The sequence below is a fragment of the Heptranchias perlo genome, chromosome 13 (assembly GCF_035084215.1).
Source record: "Heptranchias perlo isolate sHepPer1 chromosome 13, sHepPer1.hap1, whole genome shotgun sequence".
Lineage (NCBI taxonomy): Eukaryota > Metazoa > Chordata > Chondrichthyes > Hexanchiformes > Hexanchidae > Heptranchias > Heptranchias perlo.
This window is the reverse complement of record NC_090337.1, coordinates 62,919,445-62,944,906: the sequence shown is the minus strand read 5'-3', so window position 1 is coordinate 62,944,906 and position 25,462 is coordinate 62,919,445. Positions and strand designations below refer to the sequence as shown.

The 25,462-nt window shown below is 43.1% G+C and overlaps 1 protein-coding gene across 2 annotated transcripts in view; it reads left to right on the top strand.

Moving 5' to 3' along the window:
* LOC137331653 (claudin-15-like) overlaps positions 1-25,237 on the top strand; it is a 37,479-nt gene extending 12,242 nt beyond the window's left edge. Inside the window, exons 1-5 of one of the 2 annotated variants that reach the window (XM_067995591.1) lie at positions 4,326-4,705; positions 12,624-12,788; positions 16,159-16,240; positions 20,279-20,383; positions 21,833-25,237. In XM_067995591.1, the coding sequence (XP_067851692.1) occupies positions 4,489-4,705; positions 12,624-12,788; positions 16,159-16,240; positions 20,279-20,383; positions 21,833-21,914 (651 nt within the window). In that variant the 5' untranslated portion in view covers positions 4,326-4,488 and the 3' untranslated portion in view covers positions 21,915-25,237. Of the gene's footprint in view, positions 1-4,325; positions 4,706-12,623; positions 12,789-16,158; positions 16,241-20,278; positions 20,384-21,832 lie in introns of those variants that run through there. The other variant, XM_067995590.1, reaches the window with a different exon arrangement.
* Positions 25,238-25,462: the final 225 nt, after the last annotated feature.

Sequence of the window (25,462 nt, the reverse complement as noted above, 5' to 3'; positions counted from 1 at the left end):
GGAAGATTAAGGGGTGATCTAATTGAGATGTTTAAGGTAGATTACAGGATTTGATAGAGAAAAACTATCTCCTCTGGTGGGAGAGTCCATAACAAGGGGGCATAAACTTAAAATTAGAGCTAGGCTCTTCAGGGGTGATGTCAGAAAGCACTTCTTCACGGAAAGGGTAGTGGAAATCTGGAACTCTCTTCCCTAAAAAGATGTTGAGGCTTGGGGTCAATTGAAACTTTAAAAATTGAGACAGATAGATTTTTGTTAGGCAAGGGTATTAAGGGTTATGGAACCAAGGCGGGTAAATGGAGTTAAGATACATATCAGCTGTGATCTAATTGAATGGCGGTAAAGGCTCGAGGGGCTCAATGGTCTACTCCTGTTCCTATGTTCCTATATCTTCATCCTGAAGGAAAAGTGAACGCTTCTGAATCTATTCATGGCCCAGTGCATCAGGGAAGCCATAAGAAGCATTGCACATCTTGACTTGGTAATAGCAAGTGACCCAGTTAGCACACAGGAATTGGAATTTGTGGCACCCTCGGGGGATAGCAATCTGGGATTCAGAAATACTGAAGGCTGGAATCCAGGTACATATAATTATAAATGGGCTAACCTCAAGGGAATGAGGGAATTGTGTAAGCAAACTGATTTTAGGGGTAGGAGGGGAGAGTTGTTCAACAACACTTCAGTGGAGGACAAGTGGAACACCTTTAAAGGCATACTGAGAAATCCAATTGGCCAATTGAAAATTTCAAAACTGAGATTGATAGATTTTTTTTTAGGCAAGAGTATTAAGGGTTATGGAACTAAGGTGGGTAGATGGAGGTAAGATACAGATCAGCCACGATCTAATTGAATGGTGGAACAATGTGTTGAATGGCTACTGCTGTTCCTATGTTCCTACTCTAGCAACACAGCAGGCCTTGACACAAGCACGGCCAGGAGGGAAGTGGGCTCACTTTTGCTGGCAGTCTCAGACCACATCACCGGTCTAGCAGCAAGAGGGCAAACCCCACTGATCTGGTACATTCACTGGTACACTTTAGTTTGGTATCACAGCTGTATTGAAGATGGAATCTCACCATTAGTACCTCCTTCTTCTATTATTTCCGATTTTCTTCTCCCCTTTCTTGAAGGTGTTGGACTTTTGCTGGGCTCCAGTTCCATAGTCATCAGTTACCCTCCAGTACCTCATCTAAGTGAGCCTCAGAAGTCTGTGTCAGCAGACTGTTTGACTGAGCCTGATCCTAGCTCACCCGATGTACATACACACACACACACACACACACACACATAGGAACAGGAGTAGGCCATTCAGCCCCTTGTGCCTGCTCCGCCATTTGATAAGATCATGGCTGATCTGTGATCTAACTCCATATACCTGCCTTTGGCCCATATCCCTTAATACCTTTATCTTGCCAAAAAGCTATCTATCTCAGATTTAAATTTAGCAATTGAGCTAGTATCAATTGCCGTTTGCGGAAGAGAGTTCCAAACTTCTACCACCCTTTGTGTGTAGAAATGTTTTCTAATCTCACTCCTGAAAGGTCTGGCTCTAATTTTTAGACTGTGCCTCCTACTCCTAAAATCCCCAACCAGCAGAAATAGTTTGTCTCTATCCACCCTATCTGTTCCCCTTAATATCTTATAAACTTCGATCAGATCACCCCTTAACCTTCGAAACTTCAGAGAATACAACCCCAATTTGTGTAATCTCTCCTCGTAACTTAACCCTTGAAGTCCGGGTATCATTCTAGTAAACCTACGCTGCACTCCCTCCAAGGCCAATATGTCCTTCCGAAGGTGCGGTGCCCAGAACTGCTCACAGTACTCCAGGTGCGGTCTAACCAGGGTTTTGTATAGCTGCAGCATAACTTCTGCCCCCTTGTACTCTAGTCCTCCAGATATAAAGGCCAACATTCCATTAGCCTTCTTGATTATTTTCTGCACCTGTTCATGACACTTCAATGATCTATGTACCTGAACCCCTAAGTCCCTTTGGACATCCACTGTTTTTAACTTTTTACCATTTAGAAAGTACCCTGTTCTATCCTTTTTTGATCCAAAGTGGATGACCTCACATTTATCTACATTGAATTCCATTTGCCACAGTTTTGCCCATTCACCTAATCTATCAATATCGCTTTGTAATTTTATGTTTTCATCTACACTGCTTACAATGTCATCAATCTTTGTGTCATCGGCAAATTTAGATATGAGACTTTCTATGCCTTTATCTAAGTCGTTAATAAATATTGTGAATAATTGAGGCCCCAAGACAGATCCCTGCGGGACTCCACTAGTCACATCCTGCCAATGTCAGTACCTACCCATTATCCCTACTCTCTGTCGCCTTTCGCTCAGCCAACTTCCTAACCAAGTCCGTACTTTTCCCTCGATTCCATGGGCTTCTATCTTAGCTAACAGTCTCTTAATTGGGACCTTATCAAATGCCTTCTGGAAGTCCATATAAATAACATCCATTGACATTCCCCTGACCACTACTTTAGTCACCTCTTCAAAAAATTCAATCAGGTTTCACAAATCCATGCTGGCTCTCTCTGATTAACTGAAAATTCTCGAGGTGTTCAGTCACCCTATCCTTAATTATAGACTCCAGCATTTTCCCCACAACAGATGTTAGGCTAACTGGTCTATAATTCCCCGGTTTCCCTCTCTCTCCTTTCTTAAAAAGCGGAGTGACATGTGCAATTTTCCAATCTAGAGGGACAGTTCCTGAATCTAGAGAACTTTGAAAGATTATAGTTAGGGCATCCGCAATGTGCTTACCTACTTCCTTTAAAACCCTGGAATGGAAACCATCTGGTCCTGGGGATTTGTCACTCTTTAGTGCTATTATTTTCTTCAATACTGTTGCTTTACTTATGTTAATTTTATCGAGTCCCTGTCCTTGATTCAATATAAATTTTCTTGGGATTTCCAGCATGCTATCCTCTTTTTCAACTGTAAATATTCCGGAAGGGGTTGGTGGATAACAATCAAGAACTCTTTTGCCTGGGGCACTAGGAGCAATTGTAACGTCCCTCATGACTGCTCCAGCTGAGATCAGCAGGAAACTCCAAGCAGACTAGAGGCTGAACATGGGACCTTCTGATTGTTATGGCACCGTACCACAATATACAATGTATTCACCCACTGGCCCATTGTGGGGGTGGGGGGGCTCCCTCTTTATTCTTTTATTTATTTTTTAAAGGGGAAATTATTTGGGGTTCATCCAGTTGAGGAACGTCAGTCCTGGGGAATGATATCATTTTTCCCATTTTGCCATCCTGTGTCAGCATCAAGCACTCCTAGGTTAGATAAAGTAAAACTTCTTTTGCTTTTCCCCAACAACGTGCCTTAACCCTAACTTCAGACAAACTATCCATTACTACAAGGTGACATTGCCATGACCTGCGTCAACCAATGTAAAGTCCTTTGTGAGAGAGACTACGAATTTGTGTACTTTTCATTCAGTTGGGACTGGGTCAAGCCTGGATTCAAACCCAGATCCCATAGAATAAAATCTAGTGTTCTAATCCACTGCTCCACCCAATTTCCATAACATTACACTTCTCAGTAATTAAATCTTTGATAAGGTCTTTCCCAACTTTTCTCTGCGCTACTTTTAAAATACATCTACTGATTACCAAACATTGCAACATAGATATAGGTTCAAAATATATCCTTTAGTTTACTCATAATGCATTTGGATAATGGATCCTTTCCCAAAGTGAATCATCTCCTCACCCTGTAGTTCTCATTCTCAATGTTGAGTTTCGCTGAAAGCCCCGTGCGGTATTGATACTGCAGATCAATATCTTGTCAAACATTAACTGAACTTAACTGTCTGACTCAAGGGTTCCAGAGGACTGAAACTAATAAAAGCACAAAGAGATTCTCTCGAAAATATGAGGCTGTGATCGAAACAATAAGCAACATTTGTGTTTCTCTTCATAGCACAAAATTTATGCAGAGTGGCAAAGATCTCATGTAAAAGTTAAGCATTTCAACCAATTGCTTAAACTGTGCTAGACCATGGCTCATTGCTTCACTCATGGTGAATGACCATTCATATAGGTTCTTCCTGCAAAGAGTTCATTTCACCATATTGCAATCAATAACTGTCTGTGTATTATACACAAGTATGTATAAATAAATCACTAGTTGCATCACTTTTTTTTTGCTGATTATTTTTTACTATAATGGTAGGATCGATACCATCTTGACCGAGACACTCCATTCCTTAGTAATTAATAGATCCACCCAAGGTCACACCCAGTTATTGCCGATTACGTGCCACCTTATCATTTTATGGTCTTTGAGCAAGAGAGCGAAGGTTGGGTTGCCTTTATGAAGCAGACAGAGCGACAGAGAGGTAAAGAGTGTCTGAACTTGAAGCGAGAGGTTTCCCAGTGCTCAACCTTGTGACGAGAGGAGATCTTTTTCTTGCAACTTTCACCGTGGGACAAGACTGTATTTCTAAGATTGACTATGGCAGCGGCTATGGAGGTTACTGGGTTCCTGATGGGTCTGGCAGGATGGATGCTTACTGGATCCACATTGGCGAACAATTACTGGAAGATTTCCACTGTTTTTGGGAGTGTGATCACAAGCTCCAGGTTGTATGAGAATCTGTGGAAAAGCTGTGCCCAGGACAGTACTGGAGTCTTCAACTGCCGAATGTTTGAGACCATGCTCGGCCTATCGTGTAGGTGCTTTATTCTTAATAATTACCGTAGAATTGTGTTTCTTTAACTCTTGGAAATTTAAAGTTTGAAAGTCTAGGTAGAAGGACAACTAAATATTGTACTCTTTTAGTTACCGTGCTTCATAGGGTTTACAAGCAAACTATAAACACTTGTAAAATGACTGCCATTGCTCTTATAGTTTTTTAAAATTAGATTTACCTGTGACTGTGATTCAGTCGCAATGAGTCAGTCCATGTTAATTAGCAATTTTAAGTATGCAGTGTCGCTATGGCCAAAAAGCTGGTCGAGAACAGCAAGAGTTTTAAAAAGAAATAGATTAATAATCGGACAAGAATGTCCCTTCATCCAATTTACTTTCAAGTTAAAATTGAAACCTTTGAGAATCTTCCTTTAATTTTCCAGTCTTTTCATAATCTTTTAGAAAATGAGCTGCCATTTTACTGAGACAAGTGACGTTGGTGAAAGTCTATTGAAGGAAATGGTGCTGCTTTTTTTTAAACAAAGAAATAATGCCCGTTACCGTAACACAAACAGTTAAGGGAAATATATTAAGAAAGGTTTGAATTTGTACCACTATTCAAGAGCTGTTACAATCAAATGAACTTTTTAGCTTTCTTATCGTCCTCCAGAAGGTATCTTCCATAGTCTTCATAGAACGAATCATAGAATCATACAAAATTTACGGCACAGAAGGAGGCCATTCGGCCCATCGTGTCCGCGCCGGCCGAAAATGAGCCACCCAGCCTAATCCTACTTTCCAGCACTTGGTATAGAATTCAATGAAAACACTTATTCAAACTAGGTTTTTATTGTTATTTCATGTTAATTTTTCAGTTGAAAATAGTTTACAAGTCAACAAGATAATTGGAAACGCCAATATTTATAAGTACAGTATAAAATATCTGTGACCTTCTCCTACAACTACTGCAGTGGATCTTCTCAAAACCAACCAAGTGGGCGTCAGTGGGTTATGTCTTATTATAGCAGTCTTTGATTCAATGCATCAAGTCAAACCTTTGCTAAGGGCAGAGATGTTCTGAAAGTTGTAGCTTGGAGTTAGACAAACAGTTAATGTCTACTGAGACAATGCTTATTTTTATTGGATTAATTCCCACACAGTCCAACAATGGTGTCAACATTTTGCTTCTCCTAAGGTATTACCCCGATCCCTGGTCATGTAGAACAAAGTTACCTCATGAGAAAAATATTAAAAAGCAGGTGAATGCTCAAAAACCATAGTCTCAACAATTGTAAGCAACTGGTGATACAAACCACTTGTAACCTTTGAAGGAACAAAAGTATCGATAAATTTGTTATACTCATTTTAGAATTAATTATTTAAATCACTATTGAAGCATCAGTTGGTTTACAAGATGGTCAAAATGTTACTGGGTAGTTCTTCACCTCCATTTTGATTACGAGTCTCACCAGTGTATCACAGGAGTCCTGAAACTACACTATCAAAATGGAGGACTCAGAAGCCCGGACCAGCATTGTTGATGTGGAATGCAAACCTTGCGGAAGAAACTAAACAGGTCATGGCGATTATAGAAAATATTGAAACGATATTTCTCGAGTGAGAAACATGAAGATTTTCATGGGATATTGTGCATTGTGGCACGGACTAAAGCTTTACTCAATTCCTTTAAATCAGTTCCATCTATGTACATTGACCTAAGATTGATTCCTTCTTAGGCTTTTATTACTCAGATTTAATCTTTATTTAATGAATCTCTAAGAATCATCCTAATTGTTATGTAAAGACACTGCAGCTCAGGTGATTTATGTAACTGGGATCAGACCTGCTTAGGAAGACAATGGCTTTTTAGCAGCTATTTTCAAGTAACTTTCTGTCTTACTACAGTCTGGCAAATTGAAGCGTTGTAAAGGAACAACTTCCAATTGGCAAACTTCAAGTACAAACTCTTAGCGCACTTTTACTGCCTTACTGCATATGCCATTTTAACACAGGGAATAATCATTGAATCTTACAGCACAGAAGGAGGCCAATCGGCCCATCGTGCCTGTGCCGGCTCTTTGAAAGAGCCATCCAGTTAGACCCACTCGCCTGCTCTTTCCGCATAGTCCTCAAATTTTCCCTTTTCAAGTATTTATCCAATTCCCTTTCGAAAGTTACTATTGAATCTGCTTCCACCACCCCTTCAGGCAGTGCATTCCAGATCGTAATAACTCGCTGAATAAAAACATTTCTCCTCATCTCCCCTCAGGTTCTTTTGCAGATTACCATAAATCTGTGTCCTCTGGTCACCGACCCTCCTGCCAGTGGAAACAGTTTCCCCTTATTTACTCTATCAAAACCCTTCATAATTTTGAACACCTCTATTAAATCTCCCCTTAACCTTCTCTGCTCTAATCTGCTTTCAATAAAAATAACTTGCACATTAAGTGTTCATCTTTGATCTTCGCTGATCAAAAGTCCTACTCTCTAGTTTGATTAGGACAGCCTGCATTCTCCTTTCTTTTCACTAAATTTTAATGTTCAAAGAAGATGGTGAATCCATTAAAAAAGCAAGTAGAATATGAGGATATATAACTCGGACCGCAGGGTACAAGTCCATAGAGATTATAAGCAAGGTTTTATAATGCAGCACTCAGAGCGCACTTGGAGTCCTCTGTACAATTCTAATTATGTTACAAAAAGGATATACATGCATTTGGGAGGGTGCAGAGAGGAGCAACAAGAATGATCCCAAGTTTAAGTAAGATGAAGAAAGTTGAGAGAAGATCAAGCATTGAGAGAGAAGGTTATGAGGAAACCTCATCAAAGTATATAAAATATTAAATGGAACAGATAAGGTAAACTCAGAATATTACTTCAATTAGGTTTGGTTAGTAGGACCAGAGGAGATAAATTTAAATCACTGGCAATTTTGGTATTGAGAAATTTCTTTCCTCAAAGGGTAACAAATATTTGGAATAATCTGCCAGGTGTAGTTGTAGGGGCAAAGACATTGGAGCATTCAAAAAGCAGTTGGATGGTAGTCCATGGTCCATTAGGTCTTTTCTCTTTCCTTCTTTGACTGTTCTTGTGCTGTTTTGTGGATTGTATGTACTGCTCTGGGTTTGCTTGGCATCTGCCAGATAAACCTCTTTGCACTTAGCAGTTGCAACAGTATGGCGGAACTGGCAGGTTGTGACTTGAGGTCCAGGGACGCAGGTCTGCCGAGTGCCACGGATGAGATGGATATTTCCCACAAATGGCCTCTGAACCCTATTATGGGTAACAACATATCTTGACACATCCCGCCTGAGGGCAGGAGTCCAGCTGTGTATCTTCATATCAAACAGCTATTACGTCATCTAGCCTGCATTTTACCTGGATCACATGTCCATGACTCTCTTGCCCACCAGTAACACACACAGCGTCAAGCATTATTAGACCTGTTTATCACTAGTGGACAATTTTAATGTTCGTGCCTTGGCTGTAGTGGTAACTAAAGGGTAAATTCAATGATCCCATCCTCCAAGTGTTGAACCTTGCTCAAAGGGAACCTGGCTCAGAGGATTAGGGCAAGAGGAGCCCTATCCCTGACCTCAGCTTCCTTCAAGTAAGGCGCAATGCAGGGAGTGGAGGATCACTGAATTTACCAGTACATTTCACCTCTGTAAACTATCCTGTAGTGTCAGAAAACTCCAGCCCAATCAGAACGTCTACACATTTGATAGACATTCATCATATTTGCCAATATGCCAAATTGCAGGAGGAATTGGATATATACTTGAAAAGGAAAAATTTGCTGGGCAATGGGGAAAGAATGGGGGAGAGTGGGACTAATTGGATCGCTCCTTCAAAGAGCCAGTCTAGGCACGATGGGCTGAATGGCCTCCTTCTATGCTGTAAGGTTCCATGATTCTATGATTTGTTTAATCCCATGCATGTCCCAAGCTCCAAAGTATTCCAAATTCAGTGTTTAAACCCACTGGAATACCCAGAACTAGCTACATTGTGGGTTTATCCAGTGGTGGAGTTTTAGGGAAAATTATGGGTGTGGATATTTCCTGGTTGTTCCAGGAAGTTACCCAACCAGGAATTCCTCCATTAATGAAGCTTATCCCCAGAGGAAGTGCTAGTTGTGGACACAGAAGTCCAACGGAAAACTCGATTCGGTCAGACGCCCACAAGCAGAATTATGAGATTTTGACCTTATTAGTTGGAGTATCTAGCTGATTGGAAAACAATAACTTGTATGTAGGTGGGTGACACACCCTTTCTGTGACCTTGCCATACATCGCCTGCCGAGGAGGCACCCATGGTATATAAAATCAGATTTTATGGGTCTGTGAAGGATACAGATTGAAGACGTTGGGGTAGATTTTCAACTTGGCACCAGAACAAAGAAGTGGCATTACATATTGTCCACCCATTATAGAAACCGCCCGGTTTTCATCACCATTAATTTCTATGGAAGTGAAAATCAAGGGGTTCTACAACAGACAGCTGATCTGGGATTACGTCAGTTTTACGCTCGGGCGCCAAACTGAAAATCCACCCCATCGAGTCAAACCTTCACTGAAAGCAACTATGTTCTGAAAGTTGAGGCTTGATCATGGTGAAGGGCAAAAGATTTGCTCACCAGGATTGGTGTCATAGTTTATCTAAGTTAAGCTAACAGGAAAATGACCAAAAAAGGAGAAAGAAAGCTCACTAACTTGAAGTGGGGGGGGCGGTTGCTGATAAATGTCAATCATTCTATAAGTGCAACCTTATTGGATAATCTAAACCCCTCCCCCGAGAGTAGGTCAAAGGTAATTTTTATAGTCAGAAGAATGTAGTTTAATGCCATTTATGAATGGAACAAGGAAACAAAATCACCTTTCTTGTCAATTCTGGAGAACTGAATTATTTATTTTTTCATTAATCACAATTTATGGTTCTGGAAAAAGCACCAAAAAAGAAACAGATTTCTTTATGGTTTACTCTTGTTTCACTGACAGTATCTTACTTCCAAAATGTACTTGTTAAAAAATATATTATTGGCCTACCAACTATGATTTCTCATCATTTATGGGGAGGTTTTGTAAAATTGTGTGTGTATGTATTATGCATATGATAGATAGAGTAGATAGAGAGAAACTGTTCCCATTAGCAGAAGGGTCAAGAACCAGAGGGCATAGATTTAAGGTGATTGGCAAAAGAACCAAAGATGATATGAGGAAAAACTTTTTTACACAGAGAGTGGTTAGGATCTGGAATGCACTGCTCGAGGGGGTGGTGGAGTTAGATTCAATCATGGCCTTCAAAAGGGAACTGGATAAGTACTTGAAACGAAAAAATGTGCAGCGCTACAGGGATAGGGCGGGGCAGTAGGACTAGCTGGATTGCTCATGCATAGAGCTGGCACGGACTCGATAGGCCGAATGGCCTCCTTCTGTGCTGTAACATTCTATGATTCTATATGTGTGTGTGTATTATATGTGAATACATATGTGTGTGCATGTGTGAGTATGTATATGTTTGTGTGTGTACATATGCATGTGTTGGGATGAGGCTTAGCAGGAAACATTTTAATTTTGATTATAAATTAATATCAGAGTCCAACTGTAATACACACTGAGTGTTGCTGAGATAGTGAGTGTTATTGATGATAAATCACCAGCAGATTGCAAGAAACAGGAGATAGTCAACTGACACAAATCTGCGGACGTACTTCTGCACTTGCACTGTGACTCTTCCATTGTCATGAGTTTGTCTGCTGCAGGTTCCATTCTATGATTATTATTGGAGGGCCAAGGCCCAAAGTGGAAGACATCACCAAGGTTGAAAAGAGTAGAAAAGAAGATGAGACGAATCAAGTAGCAGTGGTCAGGTGACAACAAGCTTGGATTTTAGACTACAGGAGGAAGGGAAGACTGAGAGAGGCAAGGAGTTCCACAATCTTGAGTTCCTAGGAAAAATGAGTCAGTATAGGAGACACAAGAATATAAGAAAAAGTCAAGGATGAGAAAAGATCCTTTGATCCATTGAACCTCATATCCATTACTCACCCAGTCTAGAGTCCAACTGTATTTTGAGCACTAACACCACTAATATCCTTGACTCCATTACAACTCCCAGTTTTTCTTACCCTTTGAGGAAAGACATTGGGGATGAAATTCACCTTGGGCCAAAGCGCAAAATGGGAGACAGCGAATCGGCAGCCAGCTTGACATTGACTTTGAGGGAAAAGAAAATTGGATGGAGTGTAAAACGGGCAGCCGATTCGCTATCCCCCATTTTGCAATATCGCACAAGACCAATTTCATCCCCATTCTTTTTAATATGTTTTAAATCTACTTTGTACTCATTTAAACTTCTGCCATCCAGTCCTACAGAGGGTTGTGGATTGCACTGCCAGAGTTAATAGTTGAGGCACAGACCGTGTCAACATTTAACAATAGGTTTGGAAAGGTGGTTGAAGGAAAGGGGGATATGAGAAAAAGAGCAGGCACTTGGAATTAGGACTACAGGAGGAAAAACAGCATCACAGACTGGTTGGGCCAAACGGCCTGTTTCTGGGTTGTAATTTCTATGATCTGACTCACCATGAAGTAATACTCTGGGTTTATTTTAATTATACCATTTTGTATTTTATACACTTTGGAGCGGTCTCCCCTTAGCCTTCAGTCAACCTTGGATTCACAGTGTGGATTATGAGGAGGAGGAGAAAGGGAGAGAGAGACAGACAGACAGAAAGACACAGAGAAGGAGAGAGAGACACGCTCACAGAAAGAGAGTATATGAAGTCGTATTTGGAGTTTAGGAAGAGCAACATTTCGAGGAATAATGACTATTGTAACATTGATTAAAGAAAGGTTATCTGGGATGATCCCACAGTCCTACACTTCCAGCTGGGAGGGGGCTCACACGCACGTGTGGTGAATGTGAGCTACAACGTAGAGATGCCTCCAATTCATTCCTCCTTTGTGTTTAGCTTCCCACGGGGAGTATGAGATCATGAAGTCACCCCTCATGCAAGCTGCTCAAGATCTGAGACATTGAAGGGAAGCCTGAGGACCCGAATTAGAATATTTCCCATCACAGCTGGACTTCGGGTGTCCAGATTACCGTAGTCTGAGATATCTTAAAATGTGGATCTCAGGAGACCCTGCCCTTTCAAGGCTCACCCTATATCCAGCAGAGTTCATCATTGTACTCCAACATTTTTAAAATCTCACTGTTTCATTAGTCAGATGGAAAAAGAGCTTTACTTTGATTTTTTTTGTGGATTATTTTGGCGCTTATCAAGTGTCAAGGAATGGAACACTTTCCCATTTCTGGCATGTACGCCAGGTTCTCCTGATCTACCGTCATACGTTCAGCGGAAGATTGATGGAAACTCAGGATAAGTGGGATTCCCGCCAAAGTTATGGCGACCGATCTACAGAACCTCGCCGCCCACACCCCCCCACTGCCAAAGGAAATTCCCAGTGCTCATGTCAGCATGAAGCGCTCCCAGGACAGGCAGAACACAGCCAGATGCAGAGTAAAATGCTCCATATTCTGCCCAACACAGTGCCTCTCATCCAGCCTCAGAGGTGCAGTCCCAATGTGGCACCTCCACTTCCCACATCAATCATCCCTGTGGCTTCTCTGAGAGAGATTGCCAACTAAAGTGGCAGATTAATGCGGTGGCCACTTGAAGGTGGGTTGAGATCATCCAAATTCTTCACATAGGATTCTTACGGTCGGCAGAAAGGACAGGCCTCGATCCCGTCAATCTGGACTGGATCTGGTAACTGAGAAGGGAGGAAGGAAATTCTCTTAGAGCACAGTAAAAAAAATGCTGCTTATACTGACTTTCAGAACAGTTCATAGACACTAAGATGGCTCCTGTGGAGGAGCTGTTCTGGTGACTGTTTCTGCACGAGTCCTGGCTCACTCTTGTACCAGCACTAAAATATTTCCTTTCCTTGCAGCTTATATCCAAGCATGTCGAGCTCTGATGATCATCTCCATCCTTCTGGGAGTTTTCGCCACACTGATGGCTCTGTTTGGCCTGAAATGCACCAATCTCGGGAACACCAATGAGACTGTAAAAGGAAAGATTGCCCTTTCTGGTGGGCTTGTTTTCATTCTAGCAGGTCAGTAAAACTGCAAGAGCTTTCAAAGTAGTAGGTTAACCAGTTAAATGGCTAGTCACATGCTGAATGGTGAACAAACGGAACAACCAACCCATGGCTCGTAATACTTTATGAATGGAGCCTCACGCTGGGCTCACGTCAGAAAATGACAGGCGGACTTTCCCAAAATAGAAAATCGTACCTCATGGTCCCAAAACTTCCCGACGTGCTGCCGGCGGGCGAGGCTCCATGACAGGAGCGCACGTTTGTAAAAGAATGGAAGTCTTGAATTTATGTAGCGCCTTTCACAACCTCAGGGCATCACAAAGTGCACCAAAGCCAACAAAGTACTTTTTGAAGTGTAGCCACTGTTGTAATGTGGGGAACATGGAAGCCAGGGGTCACTGGATAGCAATCAGTGAAAGGGACCCCAGTCTGATTTTTTTTCTCCAATGTTAGCTATGACACTCCTACTGCTACACAAAGGTCAGTTAACCCAGCACAGACAATAGATTGAACCAGGTCCATAGGGCTCACTAAAGGGGAGGAAAGAACTCGTCTTTATATAGCTTCTTTCATGACCTCAGGACATCCCAAAGCAATTTACAGCCAATGAAGTACTTTTTGAAGTAAAGACATTGTTGCAATGTAGGAAACGCGGCAGTCAATTTGTGCACAGCAAGGTCCCACAAACAGCAATGTGATAATGGCCATATAATCTGTTTTTGTGATGTTGATTGAAGGATAAATATTTACCAGGACACCCAGGAGAACCCCCCTGCTCTTTTTTGAAATAGTGCCATGGGATCTTTTACATCCTCCTGAGAGGGCAGACGAGGCCTCGGTTTAACGTCTCATCCAAAAGGCAGCACCCCCGATGGTGCAGCACTCCCTCAGTATTACACTGGAGTGTCAGCCTGGATTTTGTGCTCAAGTCTCTGGAGTGGGATCGTCCCTTAACTTCAAAATACAAAATTGAGTGCTTCAGTCACAGCTGTCTGGAGAGGTAGTCAACACACAGCATTAAAAGATTTAGTAGTCATATTGAGGCCTGCAGATAACAAGTAAATTACTAGTTACAATTGAAATGATAGCTTAGTAATCAAAATACTGATATCACAAGCAAGCTTTACTGAGTGTTTCATCTTGAAACCTGGTTAAGAGTTAGCCACTGATTCCCAAGTGCCAATCGATATTAAGATTCAAGCTTTGACTGTCTGCAGTGTGAGCCCATTTTGAACTGACGGCCCCTCTATATGAATGACAACTGATACAGAGGCTGTGATCAAGACAGTCGTTAGTTCCTTCAGGGAGGACACTGACATCTGCATTGGCTATTTCACTTAACATTAGTACCAGCTTCCATACAGAAGAAGCCTGAACTGATTATTCATCACTCCGGATAAACTCAACCATTCAATATATACCTTATTGCTCAAATTTCTTACTAGTCATGTGATGTCTTGGGGTAGAAATCGGTATGCGATGCACCTGTTTATCTGGCGTAGAATGGGCGGAAAACATACCAATTTAGCAGTGGACCGGCCTATGCCCAGTTCGTGCAAGCGTTGGTCCCACTGCTAAATTCGTTGGGGCCGTTTTATTGGCATCCCAGGGAGATGCCTAAAACAGGCATTAGGCCCTTTAGATATGTTAACGATGGGCCTAACCCTTGTTTAAGGACTCCTTTATAACATGAAGTATTGATGAGCAGGGCAGGTTGAGGATTCTTCAGTGGCTGCCAACAAAAGGTAAGTGTTGAATTTTCTGTGGAGCCAGCAGGAGAGGGGAGTGCACCCGTTGACTCCGCAGTTCCTGGTGATCTATCCGATGTGTGCTCCCTACGAGGGCAGTAACCCTTGCTGAGAGCGAGGGATCGGCGAATGTACCCTGTCGCACAGAGCATTATCTTTCACCAAGATTAAGTATGTGTTAAACAAGTCAGATCCACAAAGGATAAATTGAAGTATTTAAGTCATGAATTTAATCAGCTGAGTTTTAAGTTGTGGGCAAGTTTTGGAGGCGATGCCCCCAGTGCAGGGCTTCACTTAATCGAGTGACAATCGTAGAGACGGGCATGGAGGCTGGCAAGCCCAAATTGGGACATTCCGCATTTGCCAGCCATTCATTTTAACAACCTGGAACTCATAAATCAGGAGTGTTGACCTCCCCCCACCCCACCCACATCGGGAGATTTGTCTCTCAAAATTTACCCCACAATCCGAACCCCATTATAACTTGGGCCGGTTTGTGGGAACTGGTCAATTGCTGAGTTTTAAGTTCCGCTCGTACAACAGTGGCAAGTTTGCAAACGTCCAGGTGTTTTTTTAAAAACAAATGGGGTTTTGAAGGGCTTTTCCACTCAATGGTGAGCATGTTCCTTGGTAAAGTGCTCCGCCCAACACACCAAGAAGGTCTCCAGTTCGATCTCCGCGTCGATCACTGTGCTACCTGACTACAGTTGGAGCCGTGACAGAGCCTCCACAATTGGCTTAATTGCTTCTCGATCAGGGAGGGCAAAACTGGGGTTCTCATTATCCATTATCCAGTGACTCCGGTTGGAAGGTGCATGTGTGTAGGCATCGGGTCAGCACAGGACTGAGCTCGGCTAGGATGCTCTTTGTGATCATATAGTCTGGCAACACTCACTTTATCAGCTCACGTCAAAAAGTTGGCCATTTGGGCAAGATACCAAAGATGAATGGGACCCAAGGAACTGCACTCTGGCAAGAGATAGCAACCTCAGGAAAGGAGGAGTTTGGGTGGGGACAGGGGTTCACTTTGTGCAACAACCTGACATTGGTGGTTTGAAGCAATCCCAACGGAAATGGCTTCAAAAGGCAAAGAAACCCATAAGGATGGCTCAACACCAGTCTTGGGTAAATTGAAACCCAAGTACATGTGAACATTAGGAACAGGAGTAGGCTATTCAGCCTCTCGAGCCTGTTCCGCCAATCAGTCACATAATGGCTGATCTGTACCTCCCCTCCATTTTCCTGCCTTTGCTCCATATTCCTTGATGCCCTTACCTAACAAAAAGCTAGCAATCTCAGTCTTGAAAGCTTCAATTGTCCCCTAGAATCCACAGCCTTTTTGGGGAGAGAATTCCAGATTTCTCTTACCCTTTGTGTGAAAAAGCACTTCCTAATTTCGCTCCTGAACGGCCTGGCTCTAATTTTAAGGTTACGCTCCCTCATTCTGGATTCTCCCAGCAGAGGAAATAGTTTCTCTATATCTACCCTATTGAATCCTTTTAACATTTTAAATATCTCGATCAGATCACTCCTCAATCTTCTATTCTTAAGTGGGACTTAAGTGAATCAGTAGGCATGTTTCTGTCATTTATCTGTTTTTTCTGGAGTTTAATGTATTCTTTCCATTTGATTGACAGGTCTGTGCGCGATCGTGCCAATTTCCTGGTATGCCTACAACGTCACCATGGAGTTCTACAACCCCACCTTCGGTGGAACAAAGTACGTATGGAGCGTTTCATTATAGAGTTGGGGATCTTGTCAACTGTACTCCCTTCAGAATCCAAATATGTTTGGAGAACTACGGATAGATCTTCCAGTGTGCCCTCCCGTCATGGGCCCTGGTCTGTTAGGAGTGTATCAGGAAATTGGAAAATTAATGGATGGGTGGTGTGAGTGAGATTTCGAATCATGCACTCCCAATGGGCGAGGATCCATGCTGCGAGTGGGTACTTGGCTAAATGTATCTACAGGATTAACTTCCTTCAGTCTATTTATCTTTTTTTTTATATTTATATTTTTGATTAAGCAATATGTATTGAGTCGTAACTCTGCTCTTGCCTCTGAGTCCAAGGCTGTGGGTTCATCACCCCTAGAGGACTGATACTTCAGTGTTGTACTGTCGGAGCTACTGTCCTCAGGACAGCTATTAAACCACGTCTGCCTGTACAGGTGGATGTTAAAGGTGCAATGGTGGGGTTAACTTGGCCCAAAGACCTTCTTCATCCAAGCCTATTTTAAGAATGAGGAGACACTGCGATCGAAACTGGTCCTCATTGCGCCCATTTTACGGGCGGAAAACGAGGACAGAAAGTACCATGTCTCACGTGCCCAAGGAAGGCTGAAATACGTACTGTCCCACATTGGGTCATGCGATTTTTTTTAGGCATCCCTGGTGTTCGACCCCTTGCATATGTTAATGAGGGGCCTAGAACCTGGTTTAGGATCCCTCTGTTAAATTAAGCCACCCTGAGCAAAACAGGCGCCGATCATGCTCTGCTCGGGGATTCCTGTTGTGGATGCAGCCTAGCAAGTGGCCGCTACCAAAACAAAAGTGCATTTTGTTTTTAACAGCTTGATGTGGAACCCGGAGGAACAGGAATAGGAATGCTTCTCCCGCTCTGCAGCGCTCCTGAGGGCTGGTGCTGGCCCGCGACTGGCTTCCCTCCCATTGTCCTTCGACCGTCCCTGCGACTAACCTGAGGGTCGGTGCTAGCGAGGGAGGTGGCTGGAAACTGCCTCTGGAGTCGCAACAGGTGGCGGCAACTATTCAAAATATTCAAATGAGGCCCAAGGTCCAATTTAGGGTGAACCTCGGGCCTGCTGGTTTGGGCGTGTGCAATCTGCATGCCATTGGTTACGCACCATATAATGGGCCATAACCAATTTCTGCCTCACTGTGCCCAACACTGCAGGAAACAGCATGTTGAATATTACTGAGGTAACAAAATCTCATCCATTACTTCATCTCCCCGACCCTGCTGGTCTTGATATTCCCTCCATGCCAATTTTTTAACATTGTGTGCATTTAATGTTTAGGCAAAATATTGGAGTACTGTCTACCACTGGGAGGGTACTCAGGGCTACTGTCTAACAGTGAGAGGGTACTCCAGGATACTGTCTAATACTGGAAAGGCACTTGCAAGCGTAGAAGAAAGTCCCTGAGGGTACAAGCTGGCTCTTGCCAAATTTATCACATCAAACTTTTAACATACCAGTGTCAAATTAGTCTATTACTTTTACAAGATGTGTTAATCAAATTTATTTTAAACGAGTTAGCACCTCTTTTTAAATAATAGAGAGGGATTTGATGCTCATATTCAGCATTCATAGTAACACTGTTGACTAACCTTTGCTGTCCTTTTATCTGGGTCCTAATCCAACCCAGGCTGACAAGGGGTAAGTCTCCCTTTGCTGCAGACTATAAAGATTCTTAAATGGCATGTGAATTTTTGACTGCTATCACCTTGTTTGTACCTTGGGTGCAGGAGTGGAGCACAAACTGGCACTAAACTTACAACCGCCACTCCGAGAAGCCCAAATTGTGGTTTTTGCCAGCTGGAGAAAATCTTATTCTGTGGCAGTATGAGGTGCCCACCTTAAGTTAGGGGTTAAGCCATGTTTTTTGGACAGCTTTGCTTTGCATCTGTTCCATTGCTGTACCTGGCCATGCAGTGCTCGATTCTGACAATGAAAAGATTAAGAGCTCTCCGTTCCCAGTCAAGGCCGTCCACTCTGATGACCTTGATGAGCACAAAGCTTACAGGCACGAACAAAAAAAGGATGTTGGAGTTATTGGTAACTCTTTGCAAATCTGTGTGGCCATGCAGTTCCAAACTGATTGTAACTTATAGAATCATAGAATCATAGAAGTTACAACATGGAAACAGGCCCTTCGGCCCAACATGTCCATGTCGCCCAGTTTATACCACTAAGCTAGTCCCAATTGCCTGCACTTGGCCCATATCCCTCTATACCCATCTTACCCATGTAACTGTCCAAATGCTTTTTAAAAGACAAAATTGTACCCGCCTCTACTACTGCCTCTGGCAGCTCGTTCCAGACACTCACCACCCTTTGAGTGAAAAAATTGCCCTTCTGGACCCTTTTGTATCTCTCCCCTCTCACCTTAAATCTATGCCCCCTCGTTATAGACTCCCCTACCTTTGGGAAAAGATTTTGACTATCGACCTTATCTATGCCCCTCATTATTTTATAGACTTCTATAAGATCACCCCTCAACCTCCTACTCTCCAGGGTAGGAGGTTAAGGGGTGATCTTATAGAAGTCTATTTTCTGCACCAGCAACTTAGCAGATGCTGGTGCAGAAAATAGACAGCAGAGATCTACCAGCCCAAAGTGCAGCACTGTCAGATGTGCCGTCTTTCAGATTAGACGTTAAACTGAGGCCCTGTCTGCCCTCTCAGATGGATGTAAAAGATCCCATGGCACTATTCACAGGGGAGTTCTCCCCCATGTCCTGGCCAAAATTTATCCCTCCTCCAACATCACTAAAACAAAACAGATGATCTGGTCATTATCACATTGCTGCTTGTGGGAATTTCCTGTGCGCAAATTGGCTGCCGCATTTTCCTCCATTAGAACAGTGGCTACACTTCAAAAACGTACTTCATTGGCTGTAAAGCGCTTTAGGATGTCCTGAGGTGGTAAAAGTTGTTATATAAATGCACTCTGTGTTCATTGCTTGACCAGCTTATGTTGCTAAAAGGTGCGGCTGTCGGCTTTACACCGACAGGTGCCAACTGTTCAAATAGGCCCTGTTGTTATATTGATTTATTGCCTGGTAATTTAGTCTTAACCGGGGAAAATCCAGTCAAAGACAAGGACCAGATTGTGCCCTTGTGAATTTGAGCCAACTAAAGATATTCTGAAGGTAAAACTCATTAAATCCCTTTTTTATTCAACACAGGTCAATTGTTTTAATTTGTTGCCCTCCTCACCTAAAGGACGCTGCCTATTGCTGGGATCTGCCTCCACCACCACTGGCACCTTGTCCAAATGGACATTCACCATGTGCGAGCCTAGGCAGTGAATGTTAACAGGAATCACGGCCACGCTCACTGGCCTGCATTGGCTCCCGATCCATGGCCTCACCCCTCCCTATCTCCGTCACTTCCTCCAGCCCTACAACCCTCTAGGAACTCTGCGTTCCTCCAATTCTGGTCTCTTGCGAATCCCCGATTTCCTTCGCCCCACCATTGGCGGCCGTGCCTTCAGCTGCCTAGGCCCTAAACTCTGGAATTCCCTCCCTAAATCTCTCCACCTCTCTCTCCTCCTTTTAAGATGCTCCTTAAAACCTATCGCTTTGACCAAGATTTTGATCATCTGTCCTAATATCTTCTTATTTGGCTCAGTGTCAATTTTTGTTAGATAACCACTCCTGTGAAGCGCCTTGGGATGTTTTACTATGTTAAAGGCGCTATATAAATGCAAGTTGTTATTGTTGATCCTCTACTCGCCCGACATCCCTACGCTGGATAGCGATTAGAAATGGCTGCTCTTTCCACCCCCTAGCCCAGAGGTCCCGTGACCAACTGTAATATACCCAATCATATCACCCAGTTCAGCACGGACGGGCGACTGAACCCAAGACCCTCATGGTCCATGTGAGTTTGTAACAAATACTGGATGGTGCACTTACTCACTGAGTCACCGTCGGAGCTTGGGCATTTGGTTCTAATTGGTTAGAAAATGGTTACATTTAAGAGTATATGAGCCTAATGATTCCTTTGCTTGCAGGTATGAGCTGGGGTCTGCCCTCTACATTGGATGGGCTGGGTCAGCTCTCCTCATCCTGGGAGGTGCGTTCTTGTGTTGTTCCTGCAAAAGAAATGCACAACAAAGGTGAGTGTTTTTTTTTTGGCCAATATGTTGAGTCTTTGTCCTTATAAAAGTGGCTGCCCCATACATGTACCTGACTCAGGAGCGCTTGAAGCTGACACTGGATAGCTGCGATTTCCATTCCTCCATACCAACACCTCCGACTGTGATGAGTATAAAAATATACCCAAAATATTAAAGAAATAAAGACACTCGGCAGACTATTAGATCAAGATAAAGTCACTGGATTGGATAATAGATTCAAATTTCTGAATTCTAACATTCTTATCAGACACTCATAGGATTCTCACAGTGTGTCTGTCAAAACCAAATTCAAAAAAGGAACTGGCCTGATAGGGATAACTTAGCAAAATAGAAGGCCCAGCCAAGACACCATCAACATAGCAACAAAGACTGTGATTTTGTGGCATATTGCCTCGCTATGGGTAAACCCTAAGCAGATCTCAGTATAAGTAGGGACAGTACAAGCCTCAATAAAAGTAGGGTCCATTCAAGTTTCATTATATATGTATTGTCTATACTCTCCTCACCGTAAGTAGAGTGCAGATACCTCACTGTAAGTAGACTCTATACAGGCCTCATTTTAAGTCAAATGCACAGTTGCCTCATGATGAGTTGGCTCTATACAGACCTCATGATGAGTTGGCTTTATACAGGCCTCATGATGAGTTGGCTCTATGCAGACCTCATGATGAGTTGGCTCTATACAGGCCTCATGATGAGTTGGCTCTATACAGGCCTCATGATGAGTTGGCTCTATACAGGCCTCATGATGAGTTGGCTCTATACAGGCCTCATGATGAGTTGGCTCTATACAGGCCTCATGATGAGTTGGCTCTATACAGGCCTCATGATGAGTTGGCTCTAGACAAGCCTCATGATGAGTTGGCTGTATGCAGGCCTCATGATGAGTTGGCTGTATGCAGGCCTCATGATGAGTTGGCTCTATACAAACCCCATGATGAGTTGGCTCTATACAAACCCCACACTAAGGTGGCTTTATATAAGCCTTGCTATGAGTAGGCTCTATATAGGCCTAATGATGAGTGGGGACCATACTGGCCTCTTTTCCATTAGCAAGGAACAGCTCTTGACAGCATCATTGTTCGTTATTGTCCAAGCTAGTGTTCGACAGATGGAGTAACTCCCAGGGCTGTGTTGGCTGCAGCTATTTCATCCATTATAAGGCAGAGAAGGTTTGCCATGATTTGCCAAAAGGTATATTTGGATTGATTTTTTTCTTTTCTTTGTGTTACTTCGAGAGCTGCTTGTCATTTTTGTTCTAATAGGAAAGATGAATAGAAAATAAAAACAGAAAAAAAAATCAATATGTGTGAAAAGAGAGGAGATAAAAAGACAACAGCAAGGCTTTTATACTGCAGTAGTGATAACTGAAAGGAGGCTGTGAATGTCCCTGTGCAAGTAATGATGACCGTGTGTTCTCTTTCACAGTGGCTACAAGTATTCTTCTGCCCAAAGTGGGCAACGGATCTACACAAAGGCAGAGTCAGCTCAATCAAAAGCCTACGTCTAAACCAGAGACTCACAAAAAAAAAACGCTTCTTATGTTACTCAGGTCTTCGAAAGTCTTGCAAGAAAATAAATATGTATTTTGTCAAATTATTATGGCACTCTGTGAAGCATTTAAATAAGTAGAGTAGATTTCTGCGCTGCAGTACTGAGTGACTTGAACGTTCTATCATCACAATGCCAGAGATTTTTTTTGTTTGAATCTACACGAAGGATGTTGGCCCTGTAACTCCAGTTGTAGAGGGTTGAATCACACTCCCGGCCTGCAGTATCATTCGCTTTAGATGGTTGGGCTTTGTCAGGGGTGGCTGGATTGAGAATGGGAGCAGGCAGACTCCCCGGGGGGTGTGAGAAGGGAAGGAAAGGTTTGTCACGGCCTGGCACTGCCCCACACAAACAGATCTCTTTGCAAATCTGGCCAGCCCATGCTTTGAAAGGGGGAGGGAGTTTGGCAGCACGTAGCAGTGACAGTGGGGGGGAGGAGAATAAAATACCATAAGGGTGCAGTGAACACCATTCAGAGAGCAAGATATCAAATAGAGTGGTTAGTCAACCACTGGTCCTGGGCTATCACATGGGTCTATAATAATGGGGTCCATGGAGCTGGTTCCCCAATCGAGCTTTCCAGGGAGCGCTGATTGAGAAATGAAGGCCTCACAGCCCCTGGTTTTCTGTCCATTAATTTAAACGGATGGAGAATCAAGGTCTGTGGACTCGTGATTTCCTTGTGAATGCTACTCACTCCTCACTGGGAGCGACCAATCAGAGAAACAGACCATACATTTCTTCAGGACATTGGATTTATAAAAAATAGTTGAGATAAACACATTGACACCATCAATTCGAGTCGGCTCTGCACAGGCCTCACTCCAGTTAGGCTCTGTATGGGCCTCACTCCAGTTAGGCTCTGTATGGGCCTCTCTACAGTTAGGCTCTGTATGGGCCTCACTCCAGTTAGGCTCTGTATGGGCCTCTCTACAGTTAGGCTCTGCACAGGCCTCACTCCAGTTAGGCTCTGTATGGGCCTCACTCCAGTTAGGCTCTGTATGGGCCTCACTCCAGTTAGGCTCTGTATGGGCCTCTCTACAGTTAGGCTCTGTATGGGCCTCACTCCAGTTAGGCTCTGTATGGGCCTCTCTACAGTTAGGCTCTGCACAGGCCTCTCTACAGTTAGGCTCTGTATGGGCCTCTCTACAGTTAGGCTCTGCACGGGCCTCACTCCAGTTAGGCTCTGTATGGGCCTCACTCCAGTTAGGCTCTGTATGGGCCTCTCTACAGTTAGGCTCTGCACGGGCCTCACTCCAGTTAGGCTCTGCACGGGCCTCACTCCAGTTAGGCTCTGCACGGGCCTCTCTACAGTTAGGCTCTGTATGGGCCTCTCTACAGTTAGGCTCTGTATGGGCCTCTCTACAGTTAGGCTCTGTATGGGCCTCTCTACAGTTAGGCTCTGTATGGGCCTCTCTACAGTTAGGCTCTGTATGGGTCTCTCTATGGGTAGGCTTGGAACAAATTGCACCCAGACTAATCTCGCAGGACGGGTAATGGAGGTGACGTCTTTGCAGTCACCTGTTGAATGGTATTATGGAGAGGGGGGCAGGGGGAGTGGAGATAGGCTTTTGTTTTTGGATGGGTGAGCTAAAATAGACTAAATGGTCTTCCTCATCTGTATTTATCTTGTGATTTTGTGACAGCTCTATAACAAACTCCCAGCCACCTATTATTGTGTATTATGGAGACAGCGGGGGTAAATTCCCGCAGACAATCTACTCGTCTGCCGTAACTTTGGCGGAAGAGCCGCGGGAACGCCAGAAAAATGGTGCAAATGAATTTTGCCACTTTGCTTCCATCCACAGTCCCAATTTGCCCTTACTGCCATTAACTGCCATTATTACACACAACCCAGTTGGTAGTGATATCTTATTGCAGAAAGTGGGGTAGTGGGTACCTCCATTACAGCACCAGAGGTGCATTACATAAAGAAAGTTTGTCACTCAGCACTAGCTCAAGCTAGAGGTAATTTTATGAAATCACAGGACCGTTGGTAAAATTACCCCTTCTATGTTCCTCAAAGAGGAATACTCCAACACTATCACAGGTCAACTCAATGGAAAGTGAAAATCCTATTCTATCGATGTGTTTTGTGTCACTCCCAGTAACTAAAGACTTTTAGCTGGTCAACCTCTGGAAACCGAATCCCTTTCAGTCCCGATGAGGCATTTTTAAAAATTATTCACAGTCTGAACTGCGCACTTTGCCATCTTTCGCGTTTCAAATCTCTGTGAACAAGAATGTAGGAATTCTGGCCCAATAAGCAAAATGCCGAATCAGCGTGATTTTGTGGCATTGACTGCGCAGCCCTCAAAGGATTCATGGGAAAACAAAAAACTCTGGCTTTGTGATACCTTACACCGCTCAACCTCCGAACTTCCAAATCGGGACAAAGACCTCAAAAGATCAGGAATAACCACCCAAAATCAGTAGACAGAACCAAAAGATCAGGGGCAAACGGACAAAATCAAGGACATAGGCCCAAAAATCAGGGACAAACGGACATAGGCCCAAAAGGATTAGGGACAAATAGACAAAATCAGGGACACAATCCTTAAAAATTGGGACTAAATAATAAAATCAGGAAGTAGGCCCTAAAAATCAGGGATAAGTGTCCAGAATAGGGAGCCTTTATTTTGTAACGTGAAATGCCATGAATATTCAAATAACCTGATAGCTTCCCTTTTTTTTATTATTATTTATGTGCTTCTAATGAGTTTAATGCATTGTTATAGTTTTCACAAATTTAAAGACAAAATTTAGCCATGCTAATAGCTAGCATCAGATGATTAAAGGAAAGGGAAATTAAAACATATCTTAAAAGGGAAGGGGGAAAAATACCCCAGAGCCCCTTTAAGAGATCCAGCCCAAAAAACAAACACAAAACTCCATCTCAGAACCAAAACAAAATATCGTCATTTTAAAACCCAGGAATGCCTTTCCAAAATTGGGGGGCGGGGGAAGGAACAGTGGGACAGGATGGAAATTGATCTGTAAAATCAGGATGTCCCGATGAAATGGAGATGGTTGAGACGCAGGTGTGTAATATTCCAGCCCTTTAAATCTATTCGGTCTGATCGCCATTCATTTTTATATGCATGTATTCGGAGTGCTGAACTTTTATAGGTTGCTCTTTTTTTGTATGTTGGTAATTGTTTTTTTTCCCCGGCTTTTCGGTAGTTTTTAAAAATAAGATTTACAAAAAAAAAATTCCAAATTATTACCTTTCTGTAAATGCTTCAGTGATGTTCAAAGTTTGTTCTTGTTGGAATTGTAAAGTACACACTAATAAAAAATCAAAATGAGGGCATGCATTTCTGTGTGTGTGTGTGTGTGTGTGTATCTATATCTGTGTGTGTGTCCGTTTGCGTGTGTGTCTGTGTATCTGTGTCTATATGTGCGTGTGTGTTTGCGTGTGTATATCTGTGTCTATATCTGCGTGTGTGTCTGTGTATCTGTTTCTATATGTGCGTGTGTGTTTGCGTGTGTGTCTGTGTGTGTGTA